At 41.9% G+C, this 13141-nt stretch overlaps 1 protein-coding gene across 1 annotated transcript in view; it reads left to right on the top strand.

The window, feature by feature from the left end:
• The first annotated feature begins 952 nt into the window (after nucleotides 1–952).
• The window catches only part of F5 (coagulation factor V), a 76560-nt gene continuing 64371 nt past the window's right edge, over nucleotides 953–13141 (top strand). The window contains exons 1-2 of the mRNA XM_069545599.1: nucleotides 953–1319; nucleotides 5843–5934. Coding sequence (XP_069401700.1) covers nucleotides 1162–1319; nucleotides 5843–5934 — 250 coding nt within the window. The 5' untranslated portion in view covers nucleotides 953–1161. The remainder of the gene's footprint in view (nucleotides 1320–5842; nucleotides 5935–13141) is intronic.

Raw genomic sequence — 13141 nt, 5'->3', positions numbered from 1 at the left:
AAAAAAAAATGGCACAAATGAACTTATTTACAAAACAGAAACAGACCCCCAGACCCAGAAATCAAACAATGAATACCAAAGGGGGAGAAGGGAGGGATAAATTAGGAATTTGGGATTAAAATATATAACTAACCATGTATAAAATAGATAAACAACAAGGACCTACTGTCTAGCACAGGGAACCATACTCAATAGTTTATAACAACCTATAATGGAAAAGAATCTAAAAGAGATTACATACATTTATGCTGTTGTTTAGTCGCTAACTTGTATCTGACTCTGTGACCCTATGGACTGCAGCCTGCTAGGCTCCTCTGTCTGTGGAATTTCCCAGGCATGGAAATTAGTTACTCAAGTGGGTTGCCATTTTCCTTCTCTAGGGGATCTTCCCCACCCAGGGATTGAACCTGCATCTCCTGCATTGGCAGACAGATTCTTAGCTGCTGAGCCACCTGGGAAACCCATATATGTATCACTTTGCTGTACAGCTGAAACTAACACAATATTGAATCAAGACAGAACTGTACATGGGTAGAAGTTAGTAAAGTGAGCCAGGCCATCAGGCCCCATTCATGTGATCACCCCCTTGCTTCCTCACCACCTGAAAATATGGTATATCTGTGCCCAGTAACAGGGCATAATGCCCTCTTCCTCAGATTAGGAGAGTAGTGTGGTTAAGGATTTTGGGTCCCACCACGATGGGAACTGCAGACGGTCTGGCAAGTGTGAACTCTGCCCTAGGCAGCTTTTTTGGTGGCTGGGGCTGGTGAGGGGTTCCTGGGCAGTGGGCTGAGCAGATGGAAGTGTGGGAGACAGTTTTACCCCCTCTCATGAACCCCTGAGTACTGCCCTGGCTGATAGAACCTCCATCACCGCATTTCCTTCACCCGTGGTAAAACAGTCACTAACTCGCTGGCTCTTCCTAATACCTCCTGTCATCTGGGGCAGTGACCTAGCCAACCCTCAGCCTAGAAAGGTCTGAGGAGGTGGGGACAGCCCGGGTTATAGCCATCAGCGGCGCCTGGGGGAGTTGACGAGGAGGAGGACACTGCCACCCGCAGCCTCCGGGAGCTCACTGCAGCTCGGACCGCCGACAGCCTCGCAGAGGCAGCCCTATCCACCCCCCGGGTGGCGGCGGCAGGCAAGAGAAGGAAAGGAAACATGTTCCTCGCTTGCCCTGGCTTCTGGGTCCTCGTGGTCCTAGGCACCAGCTGGGCAGGCTGGGGGAACCTAGGGGCTGAAGCAGCGAGGCTAAGGCAGTTCTACGTAGCTGCTCAGAGCATCAGATGGAACTACCGACCCGAGTCCACACACCTTAGGTAAGGCAGGTGGGGTGTCTGTATGGGCTTCTCCGGGAAAGATAATCTGTTTCTTTTAGAGAACATTCCTTTTGCAATTCCATAGCTGTGTGTGTGTGTGTGTGTGGTTAACTTCAGATAGGTAAATACAATTAATAGGAGGGTTTAATGAATAAAATTGGTGGGTGTTCATTTTGCCTCTAATAAATAATACAGTGGTTACAGAAAATATTGTTTGCCTAGATACTGCTTTCAAGAGCTTGTTGTTGATATAATTTAGTTAGTATCATTGACTGTTGGTTTAATATATTGATTGATTCAAAAGCACCAGGCACCTACCTCTTCATTAGCCCTTGCTGCAAACTCCTGTTCCAGATTTTTAGTAGTTTAGCATTTTTAGGAAGGGCTTCCCTGGTGGCTCAGATGGTGAAGAATCTTCCTGCAATGCAGGAGACTTGGTTTCGATCCCTGGGTCGGGAAAATCCTCTGAAGAAGCAAATGGCATCCCACTCCAGTATTCTTGCTTGGGAAATCCCATGGACAGAGGAGCCTGGTGGACTATAGTCCATGCAGTCTCAAAAGAGTCGAACACAAAACTTCTAGGTACATACTATTTATTCTATATGCACTTAGCTTCATCTTCTAAAACTAAAGATGTGTACCTTGTAACTTTATTATAAACAGATTATTCAGTAACAACTGCCAAACTTTTGTTGCCTTCTTATAAATGACTTTCAAAACATCATCAATTCATAAAAATGCAACATTGTTTTTCTTTTACCTTTTTTTCTGTTTCACATGACTCTTCATTCTTCTCTCATTCTTTATCAGTCCCTGGGATATGGTCTACTCTGGCTATTTTGATAAGAGTCACTATTAAAAGGCCTATGTAACTAAGACAAGGGTTAAATAATAAATCTGTATCTGAGTTGCAAACTCTTTTCCTAACTGAAAGATTAGAAATAAGATTTCCCAGAAATTAAACAAATCACAGGTTCTACTCAGTATTTCTCTGAATAGTAAACCTCTTAGTGTAACTAAGATTTCTTTTTTAACTTAACATCACAGTTTAAATGATTGTGAAAGATGTGTTCCTCTTTTACAATTTCGAAACCAAAGCAATCTGCCAGGAAAGTATTGTGAGGTTTTAAGCCTTTTAGTGCATAACATTAACCCTTTCAAAATCTTTTCTCTATAACTGGATTATTTTGGAGGGTGTGGCAGCTTGGTCTTGTAGTAGTAAGTCCCTCTTAAAAACAGATCATTTAAAATATTGTATTTCAAGGTGATAATCTAGGTCACACCCACACCCTTAGAAAGGTGATACTAACAAAAACCCCCAAAGAAATAGTCTTTCCAACATCTATTTTCCTGCTGATGGGTAGAACACTAGCTTGGAGGCTGGCTTTCCTATGTCATGCTTATGCCTGCTTATACTTGGGAGTTTGTTCTTTCTTCTGCAATTAACAATTAGAATAACAAGTTGAATATTGAAGGCCGAATCACATAGGGCAATAACAAGCTGAATATTGGAGGAGGCAGAATCACATAGGGCAACACCCTGATTTACATGGTGAGTTCTCAAAAGAAGCCGCGATTGGTCATCCTATCCTCTCACTCTGTGATTGAGTTTCCAGAATTCTGGGAACAGTTACTCCTCTGGTATCAATTACTGAGTCAAAACCAAACAGTGATAATCCAAATCAACCGTCACTATTTTCAAACCTCAAATCATGTCATTTCTTTCTAGTATTTCTTTTTTAAAATTTTATTTATTTTTAATTGAAGGAGAATTGCCTTACAGTATTGTGTTGGTCTAGTACATCTATGTGAAAAATTAAACCTGTATATCTGGCTGCTTAAACTAAGAACTTGTTTTGAATTGTCCTACACTGAGAGCTAATGATACTCACTATAAAGAAATCAACATCCATCCTTTCCTAAAGTGTATTTTAGCACCAAGCAAAGATCTTTCCTTATTTCATGTAATATTGGCAGGGCAGTGCCTTTTAGTGGTGAAATATATCTTTTATTCTTGCTCTGGAGCTAAAGTGAATATTTTTGAAAATTTCCCTAAGGAAATATGTTCAATCACTTGCATGCATATAGTAATAGATATTGAAAAAAATAGATGTACATTGGTCTGTCAAGGGTTTAAGCTTTATATGATTTTATTATTAATAAATCATCTTTAAAGAATTCTCATAAATGGAAAATTCATCACGCATATTGTTTGAATTCATCTTTAACTTTCTGCTCAGACTGATTATTTGCCAATAGCAATTCAGTTGTTCAAATTAAAAATAAATATACCTCAGTATGCACACACAATATACACAGGGAAACATAGTAGGAAGCACACCTCTATTAAAATTACATAAAAGACTGATTTTTCTTAGTAAAGATTTTATACTGTCACCTGTACTCCTGTATTTAAAGATCTATGGTTAGGGACAGGAAACACGTTTCAATTGCACCCTTCCAAGAAAAAGGACCTCCACATTTGGACACTAACATACAATCCTAGGGTTCTTGGGCTCTATAAACTCTTCAGAGGTCATTTAATTAATTTTAAACTTGCATGTTTTAACTTCCTACTTTTCCCCAAACTCAAAGCACCCAAAGCAATTAGTAAATAATTGTCTAGTTTCTACTTGAATGCTTCCAGTGACTGAGAACTCACCACCTTCTATAGCTAGCCTTTCCAAAAATACTTACGCATGCCTCTTTTAACTCTGCCTTCAAATATTAACACAGTTCTTGTATCCCACATTTTAAAATTATGAGAACTACTAAAATTACAGATTTTTCTGCTTGCTGGGAAAACTTGAAAGTGAAAAATCAACTTTAATTACACTTTTAAGATATTACTAGCTAACATGCATTGAATATTTGCAATGTGCCAGCTCTAAACCCTTTATAGGTATCAGTTTATTTAAAACTCGTAATAATCCTTGAAGGAGGTTTTACTGGTGGTCCCAGCTCACAATTACAGAAACAGAGGCAAAAATGGATTAAATAAACTTTTCAAGGTTATACAGGTAACAAGGGGTAGATAGAGGATTCAAACCCAGACACTCTGAACATAAAAAAAGTTTTCTTAGCCTCTGTGCTACATAAACATCATAGCAAATGTGATTAGTATCTTTCTCTGTTACGACCTAATTATACTGGGCCACTCTCTGGATTAGGAAGCATAGCAAAGCCAATATGGGCAACTGGTTTACACATCTGTAAGAAATTTCCCCCAATTATCTTTCCTTTTGGACTCCCCTGATGGCTCAGATGGTAAAGAATCTGCCAGCAATGCAGGAGATCTGGGTTTGATCCCTGCGCTGGAAAAATCCCCTGGAGCAGGGAACGGCTATCCACTCCAGTATTCTAGACTGGGGAATCACATGGACAGAGGGGCCTGGTGAGCTGCAGTCCATGGGGTTGCAAAGAGTCAGAGATGGCTGAGCAACTAACACTACTACTACTATCTTTCCTTTTACCTTTGAGTTTAAGACAAGGATGGGAATGATGTGTCCATCTTTAGAGACACAGAAGGAAAGGATGGATATTAGCCCAGTACTCTCCCTGCTTTCCTCTCTGAATTCTTAACCATGGAAACAACTGGCCCAGTGCATCTGTGGATATGAAAGCTGCAGGTACAGCCGGCTAACTGTACTTTTATAGAAGGGACTTGAACATCTGCAGTTTTAAATAAACTGATACCTACAAAGGGTTTAGAGCTGGCACAGGGGTGTTGTGGAACCAACCCCCGCAGATACCAGGGATGACCGATCCAGACAGTAGTTTTTGAATCTCGGTTTTGCCATTATCAACTGTTTCTCCTCAGGCAAGTTACTTAAACTTAGTTTTGTCATTTGTTTGCTTCCTATATGAATCCCAGGGCTTTGACTCCATTAGCCATCTTCAACTTCTGGGCAAGAAAGAGTCCATTAAATCAACAGCTTTTGACAGTGTTCTCCAGCAGCTTGGGCTTCCCTGTTGGCTCAGGCGGTAAACAATCTGCCTGCAATGCAGGAGATGCAGGTTCAATCCCTGGGTTGAGAAGAATCCTGGAGAAGAAAATGGCAAACCACTCCAGTACTTTTGTCCAGAGAATTCCATGGACAGAGCAGGGGTCACAGAGTCAGACATGACTGAGCAACTAACACCAGCAGCTTAAAACTGTATATGAATGAAGAGTTGAAAAGCAGCTCACATATTTATTCATAAGGAATTTGGCCATATCTTTAATCATTTAAAATATAAGCCTGAAGTTTGGATTCTTTTTTAGAAGTTTGATCTGAGTAATAGAGTTGGTTAATGCAAGCTAAATTTGTGGGAGAATGGTTATCACAATAGAATATTCTTGAAGACATCAATAATTATTTTATTAACTTCACTTATTGTTCATATTTATAAGACCTGGGGTTTCTGAAATGCAGTTGAAAGATACTGTTATTTCTAGTAAAGGTTTGAGGACATGAGAGATCTATGTTGTTGTACGGCGAGTAGATGTCATATAAAGCCTTTCAAATGTATTTTCTTTCCAGTTCGAAACCTTTTGAAACCTCCTTTAAGAAAATTGTCTACAGGGAGTATGAAGCATATTTTCAGAAAGAAAAACCACAATCCAGAACTTCAGGTAAGCCTGAAATATATTTTTAAATTTTAAAGATAAAACTCTATGGCTAATTTGATATTCACATATATCTAAAATATACATTTAGTGATATTTTATAGAAATGTGTTTTTGTTGTTTTTAACTAGTGTGACTACATAATTTGTAGGGCTCTTATTCATAGTATTGAGAATTTCAAAACAGTGACAACAAAGCATTAAGCCAAGCTGGGGGCCCTTCTGAGCATGGGGCCCTGCACAATTTCATGGATCACATGCCTATGAAAATAACTGTTTTTAACATTGATTTAAAAAAGCTAATCACAACTTTTAAGTGTTTGAATTTTTATTCATTCATCTAGCAAACTATTAAAGAGCACCTACTGTGGGCTGGGCATTGAAATAGGCACTATGGATGTCATGGTGGACAAGACAGATGCATCTCCTGCCTTCGTGGAGCTTAAGGTCTAGTTTAATGAGCACAAATGAACTTTAGCAAATGATTATTTGCTGGGTCCTGAAATTCATTTAAAGGAACTGTATATGGCTGATTTTTTTTTTTTTGCATCTATCCTTCCCATCTCTTTTTTATTTAGTGTGATATGCATAATAGCTATAATTTTTAAAGAAAAATTTCTTCTTTTCCTCAACTTTTTTTCAATTAAGTAGGCTGAATGAGTTTCCGGGATCTCAAATGTGGTGAATATGGTAACATAGTTCACAGGACTGATAAAGGCCATTAAGAGACAACGTCCTCCAGTTAGGTCCCCCAGTTGATAATTCACACATACTCAGACGGTAAAGCGTCTGCCTATACTGCGGGGAACCTGGGTTCAATCCCTGGATCGGGAAGATCCTCTGGAGAAGGAAATGGCAACCCACTCCAGTATTCTTGCCTGGAAAATCCCATAGCCGGAGGAGCCCAGTAGGCTACAGTCCATGGGGTCGCAAAGAGTCAGACACGACTGAGAGACTTCACTTCACTGCCCCCACCCCCAACCAGGTGAAGACCTGTCATTTTCCCCAGACTGATCCTTGTACATCTTTTATTCACTGTCATGCCTCCTCTTTAGATCTCTCTTCATATTCAATTTTTCCTAGCTGGAGCCTTCCCTTCTGTCAAAAATCCTCAAAAATCAAACAGGACACAACTTCTGTCCAGGTTAACCACCATCTAGAAGAAAAAAAAGTCCCCCCTTGACTCTGCCTGCCTTTTCTTCCCTCTTTTACTACCAACTTCCTGTGTGATTGGTGCATTTCATTCTCTATCATATGAAATTACTCTCAAAAAAGGGCACCCATGACCTCTGAGATGGGACTTCGCCCGTGGTTCAGCAGTAAAGAACCTGCCTGCCAATGAGGAAATGTGGGTTTGATCCCTGGTGCAGGAAGATCCCCTGGAGAAGGAAATGGCAAGTCACTCCAGTGTTCTTTCCTGGGAAACTCCATGGACAGAAGAGCCTGGAGGGCTACAGTCCGTGGGGTCACAAAGAGTCGGAAACAACTGAGACACTGAAGACAACAATAATGACCTCAAGATACCAGACCGTTGGGTGCTGTCCACTTATTTTACCACTTAGCATTACTAGGACATGTAATGCTCTCCCTTCTAGAAACTCCGTCATTACCTGGTGTCCCAGGTGCCACTTCCTCTGGTGACAGAAATCTAATGGAAGTGACTGGAATATAAGGAAATGGAAGGAGGAGGAACTTACATAGATAATTCTTTCCTGAAACTTGGCTCCAAATGGGAGGAGAGAGAGGGTAGTTCTGGGAGGAAATGAGAGGTTAAAGGATATTTTAAGAGTTTTGTTTCATTTTTAATTTACTTATTTGGCTGCATTGGGTCTTAGGTGTGGCACGAGGGCTCTTTGATCTTCTTTGCAGCATGCGAGATCTTAGTTGCGGCACGGAGGATCTAGTTCCCTGACCAGATATTGAACCCAGGCCACGTGCATTGGCAGTGCAGAGTCTTAGCCATGGAACCACCAGGGAAGTCCAAGAGTTTTATTTTAAAAAAGAATGACAGTGACTTAAAATCTCTAAGTGCCCAAGGGAAGAATCCTAAAGAAAAGGAGAGGATAAAACATCTGAGGGAGAATAACTGAAAGAACCAGCCTCAGAAGAAACAGGAAGCGATGGGATTCAAAGCTGGGCTGGATCGGCCTGAGGAAGAAGAGATACTGCTCTCACGGGGGAACTGGCTGGGGGACGGCGGGGGGGAGACTAGGTAAGCAACCTTTTATTAATAAGTTTACTAAAAATTGCTTGTAGTTTTGGGGCAGGAACTTAAAGAATCTTCTGTCCTCTATAGACTCTAATTTTTTTTTTTAATAGATCCAGCTTTAAGCTTAGTACGTACAATAAATACTTAAGAACTATTTAATGAAATTAAATTGTAGGTGGGTAAGGGAAAACAAGCTGGGAAACACTCATTATGCCTGGAAAAAGAGAAATTGGGCAGATATTCAGAGTTCTCTGTTTTGTGGCTTTTGCCAAGTGAACTGAATTTGTCTATGCTTTGTTAGCCACTTGCTGAGTGCAGTAAGGGGTAGAAGGACCAGTGCCAGACTGGAGGTTGTCTTTTATGTGATGTGTGAAAAGTGAAAGAAAGTGAAGTCGCTCAGTCATGTCTGACTCTCTGTGACCCCATGGACTGTAGCTTACCAGGCTCCTCCCTCCATGGGATTCTCCAGGCAAGAGTACTGGAGTGGGTTGCAATTTCCTTCTCCAGGGGATCTTCCTGACCCAGGGATCAAACCCCGGGTCTCCTGCATTCCAGGCAGACGCTTTAACCTCTGAGCCACCAGGGAAGCCCAATGTGTAGGCACTGATTATTTTTGAAGAGGAGAATACTGTGGTCTAAATCCTTTGAGATGATTAATTTTGTAGTGATTTCCTGATTCAATCTCATTAGAAGTAGAGCTTGATAGCTGATTTATGTTTAAGCCTAGGACACTTAAAACATTACTTTTCTGTCAACACTTGTATATCTCATATTTGTTTTATGTGAATTCTGAGCAATTTTAATATCTATTTTTATGTAACCTCTTCCTGAAAGCCCAAAGTTGCTTAATAATGAACCCCTGGAGCACAGGGGTTGTATCTTATTCACTTCTATATCCCTATAAGAGTTGCCTGTTGTTGTTTAGTTGCTTAAGTGAAAGTGAAAGTGAAGTCGCTCAGTCGTGTCCGACTCTTTGCGACCCCATGGACTATAGCCTACCAGGCTCCTCCGTCCGTGGGATTTTCCAGGCAAGAGTACTGGAGTGGGTTGCCGTTTTCTTCTCCAGGAGATCTTCCCAACCCAGGGATCAAACCCAGGTCTCCCACATTGCAGGCAGATGCTTTTACCATCTGAGCCACCAGGGAAGACTCTGTTTAGCTGCTAAGCCATGCCCAACTCTTTTGTGACCCCATGGACTATAGCCCGCCAGGCTTTTCTGTCCATGGAATTTCCCAGACAAGAATACTGGAGTGGGTTGCCATTTTCTTCTCCACTAATAGTGGATACAAGAGGGAAAATCTAGTGTAAACGAAAAGTCTCAGATTTTTAATAAGATCTGGTGTGAACACTGTCATTGACTGCATGGGCTTCCCCCCTCCATTGCCTAGTTCTGTGTTCTCTGTGTCTTTCCCTTATTTTCTGCTCCACTCATCTGGTGGGTATGATTCAATTCTAGCCATATGCTGCATTTCTGTAGCATGAGCCCAGAAGTTTTTGTAATTTCAGGTGGGGTCAAGCTACCGGACAGGAATTTTGAAGAGATGCCTCTGCAGTGAGGTTTAGACACATGGACAGGTGGAGGGGCCAGGCTCATTTTTAGGAATCCTGTCTGGGGCTTTATAATGACTAGTTTTGAGTCTCTGTATTTTCAAGGAGGATTATGAAATGTTTGTCCCCCAAAGGAGTTTTATAATAGTAGCAACAATGGGCTGCCCTGCGTTCTGCAACACATTATTCACCTGAGAGCAAGTGATTGGGTTAGCTTACCTCCTGCAGTTTTCATTCCAAAACTGCATGAAATTGGGTACAGGTTGTGCTACCTTCCTACGATCTCAAGACAGGCCACTCTTTCCCCCAATTTGACACTGGGCACCAAAGAAAAGGCAGAGAAGGCCTTAGGCCATCTGGTTTACGGAGGATCTAAATGGCAGCTCAAACAACATTCAGCCGTGTTTGCCTCCATGCATGAAGGTATTTGGTTTGCATTTATAAAAATACCCCTTTGTTTTGCTTTAATTCTGAAGAAGTAGATAAGGAGGCTAAACAAATATTCCTAACCACTCATTGCAGTAAGAGGTTAAATAACTTAGAAGACTTATTCTGGGCATCGGGCATGTGCAGCCATGTGATGCCAACAAACAAATCAACCGAGCAAGGCATCCATGGTAACAAATTGCAGTGGACCATGTGACAGCAGTCAGCACCTGACTTGGCTCATGGGCATTCTGGGCAGGTGGGAGTAGCCAGTGGGGGCATCTGTTGGGAGCTAGGCCTGAGAGTATCAGCCAGAAGAGAGGGGTCAGTCAGTGGAGTCAGCTATGGCCAGGAGTGAAGAACAGTGCAGACATGGGTACTATTCCAAGAAAGTGAGGGAGCTGACCTGCCCTGCAGAAGGTGGTAAAAGAAAGCTTTGGTTCAAGAGTCTAGAGACCTGAGTTCTAGTGCTAGCAATGCCACCAATCACTGACTGGCCTTGGACATGCCACTCTTCCCACCCGCTTCCCAGGCTTTGTAACTATCTCTCAGATGAGGATTCAGCTCTGTGGACTCCATGGTCCTATGCAGAACTAACATAAAAACACAAACAAAAAGCTTCTGGCACAAGGTCAGTGTAAACTCTAGGACTTGGAGCTCAGGGAGTGGAATAAGACAACAGTGGGTGGAAACATAGGATGACTGTCTTAAAGATCATTTTCTCATTGCTAAGGGAAAATTAGCTTCCTATCGTTGCTGTAACAAATTACCAGAAACTGAGTGGTTTAAAACAATACAAATTTGTTATGTTAAAATTCCTGAGGCCAGAAGTCCAAATGAGTTTCACTGAGTTAAAATCAAGGTGTTTGAAGAACTCTGTTCCTTCTGGAGGCTTCTGGGAGAATTACTTCCTTTCCTTTTCCCGTTACTACTGATAGAAGCCACCTGCTTCCATGGGCTCATGGCCCCTTCCTCCTTCTTGAAGAAGGAGGTAGCAGGTAGCATCTTCTAGTTGCTAACTCAGATACTCCTGCTTCTCTTTTCTGAGGACCTTTATGATTACGTTGGGCCCACCTGGATAATCCAAGAAACGTTCCCCATCTTAACTTCCTTAACTTAATCACACCCACAGAATCTATTCTGCCATATAAAATAGCATATTTACAGGTCCCAGGGATTAGGATGTGGGAGGGCATTATCCTGCCTACTACACCCTCCACCCGCCCCCCCAAACAAAACTCTGCCACAGTGTCCTCTGTTTCAGGAAATGGCCTTCTCATCCACCCAGCCCTCCAAACCAGAACCTCAGCAGCCATCCATGGCTACTTGATCTCCCTCACCCCCTACTCTATATGCAACCCATCAAGTCCTGACAGTGTGATCTAAACAGCTCTCTAATATGTTCTCTCCTTATCATCTCCATTGTCCTAACCTTGAACTAAGTTACCAACATCTCTCTCCTGGAGCCTTCCGTGTTTAACTCTCAACCTTCACTCTGGTTTCTCACAAATGCAGCTGGTCACTGGTCCATGTTGCACCTCTGCTTCCAGATACTATTCAGAGGCAAAACTCTGAGAGGTCTACAAGGCTCTGTGTGATGAGGCCTCTGATCATGCCTTTGGCTTCACTTTCTGCCTTTCTCTCTTACCTACAAAGCTCTGCCTTCCCGTGGCTGTCGGCCAGTTCTCTGAATAGGCCAGTGTGCTGGCACCTCAGTGCCTTTGTACATGCTAGTCCCACTCCCTGGACCGCTCTTGTCCATCCCTTTGCCTCTTTGCCTTTGGGCTTCAGTTAACGTCTCACCGTGGTGGTGTCGTATTGAATTAATTTTCACAACTACACAGGATTAGAAGAGACGGTGTATGTAGACAGCTCACGAAAGAGCATTTGTCCGAGAAAACGCTGAGTGTATGTTTATAAAGTCCCCTTTTTGGACAAGGGAGTCATATAGTAAGGCTTTGAAGATAAGGAAGTTTGTTCTGCGTGCAGAACACCACCTATCGAGGCTGACGTGTCAGCCAAGATATCTGTCCTAAGGGCATGAGAAAGAGCACACAGGGAAAGGGTAAGACAGAACAGTCTCCAGAAAACAGGGCCTTGAGAAAGTAACAACATCTATATCTTCATACCTCACTTCCTTAGGGAAGCATTTTCCAACTCTGATCCCCTTCTTCCCTCTAAGAATAGCCTAGAAGCCCCTGTCAAATGCCCTGCAGAGAATCTTATTCTTTTCTTTCACAATATGAACCACAGTTTGCAATTAAATACTTGTGTGACCATTTGTTAAAATCTATCTTGCCTTCTATTATCTTTGAAGGCAGGGGGTACATCTGTTTTACTCACCATTCCAATTCTGACACCTAGGATAATGTGAGCACTCAATATTTCTTAAAAGAATGAATAACTACAAGATGCAATAAAAAGAGGTGGTTAAAAGCTTAGCATTTAGAGTCAGACAGATTTAAGGTTAAATTATGGCTCTGCCTCTAATTAGCTGTATAGTATTGGGTGAGATATTTAAATGCTCTGAGGTTCAGTTTCTTCATCTGAAAATAAGTATCTTAATAACAACCTTAAAGATATGCTGGAACGTTTAATGTAAAGACTTAGAATGCTTAAATATATCAAGAGGGACAATTACAATTATCTCCATGGTAAACAAATGCTAGTTGAATTCCATGACTACTGTAACTTCCTTCTCCTGCTCCCGTGATTCCTAATGGGCAGAAGCCAACCCCACAAGAGCTTATGGATGGCTTGGAAGTGAGAACAGTCAACTGTCTGAAAAAGGGCTTTTGGCAACAAGTCTTCAAGCTTTGAAGGACATCAGAATCAACTCAGGAGCACACCTCTAAAATGCAGATTCCCGGACCCCACCTCCAGAAAGACTCAGGTTCACTGGGGCTGAGAGAGTACTTACTTGAGAATCTGCCTTTTAGTTCAGCCCTCGCTGATTCTTGATGCAGAAACATCCAAGGATTACACTTTGGGAAACTGTAACATGTGACTCTTCAGAAAGCTGAGTCAAATA

The sequence above is a fragment of the Ovis canadensis genome, chromosome 12 (genome assembly GCF_042477335.2).
Source record: "Ovis canadensis isolate MfBH-ARS-UI-01 breed Bighorn chromosome 12, ARS-UI_OviCan_v2, whole genome shotgun sequence".
NCBI lineage: Eukaryota > Metazoa > Chordata > Mammalia > Artiodactyla > Bovidae > Ovis > Ovis canadensis.
Note: the sequence above shows the minus strand (reverse complement) of the source record. Positions and strands in the feature narration are given on the sequence as shown.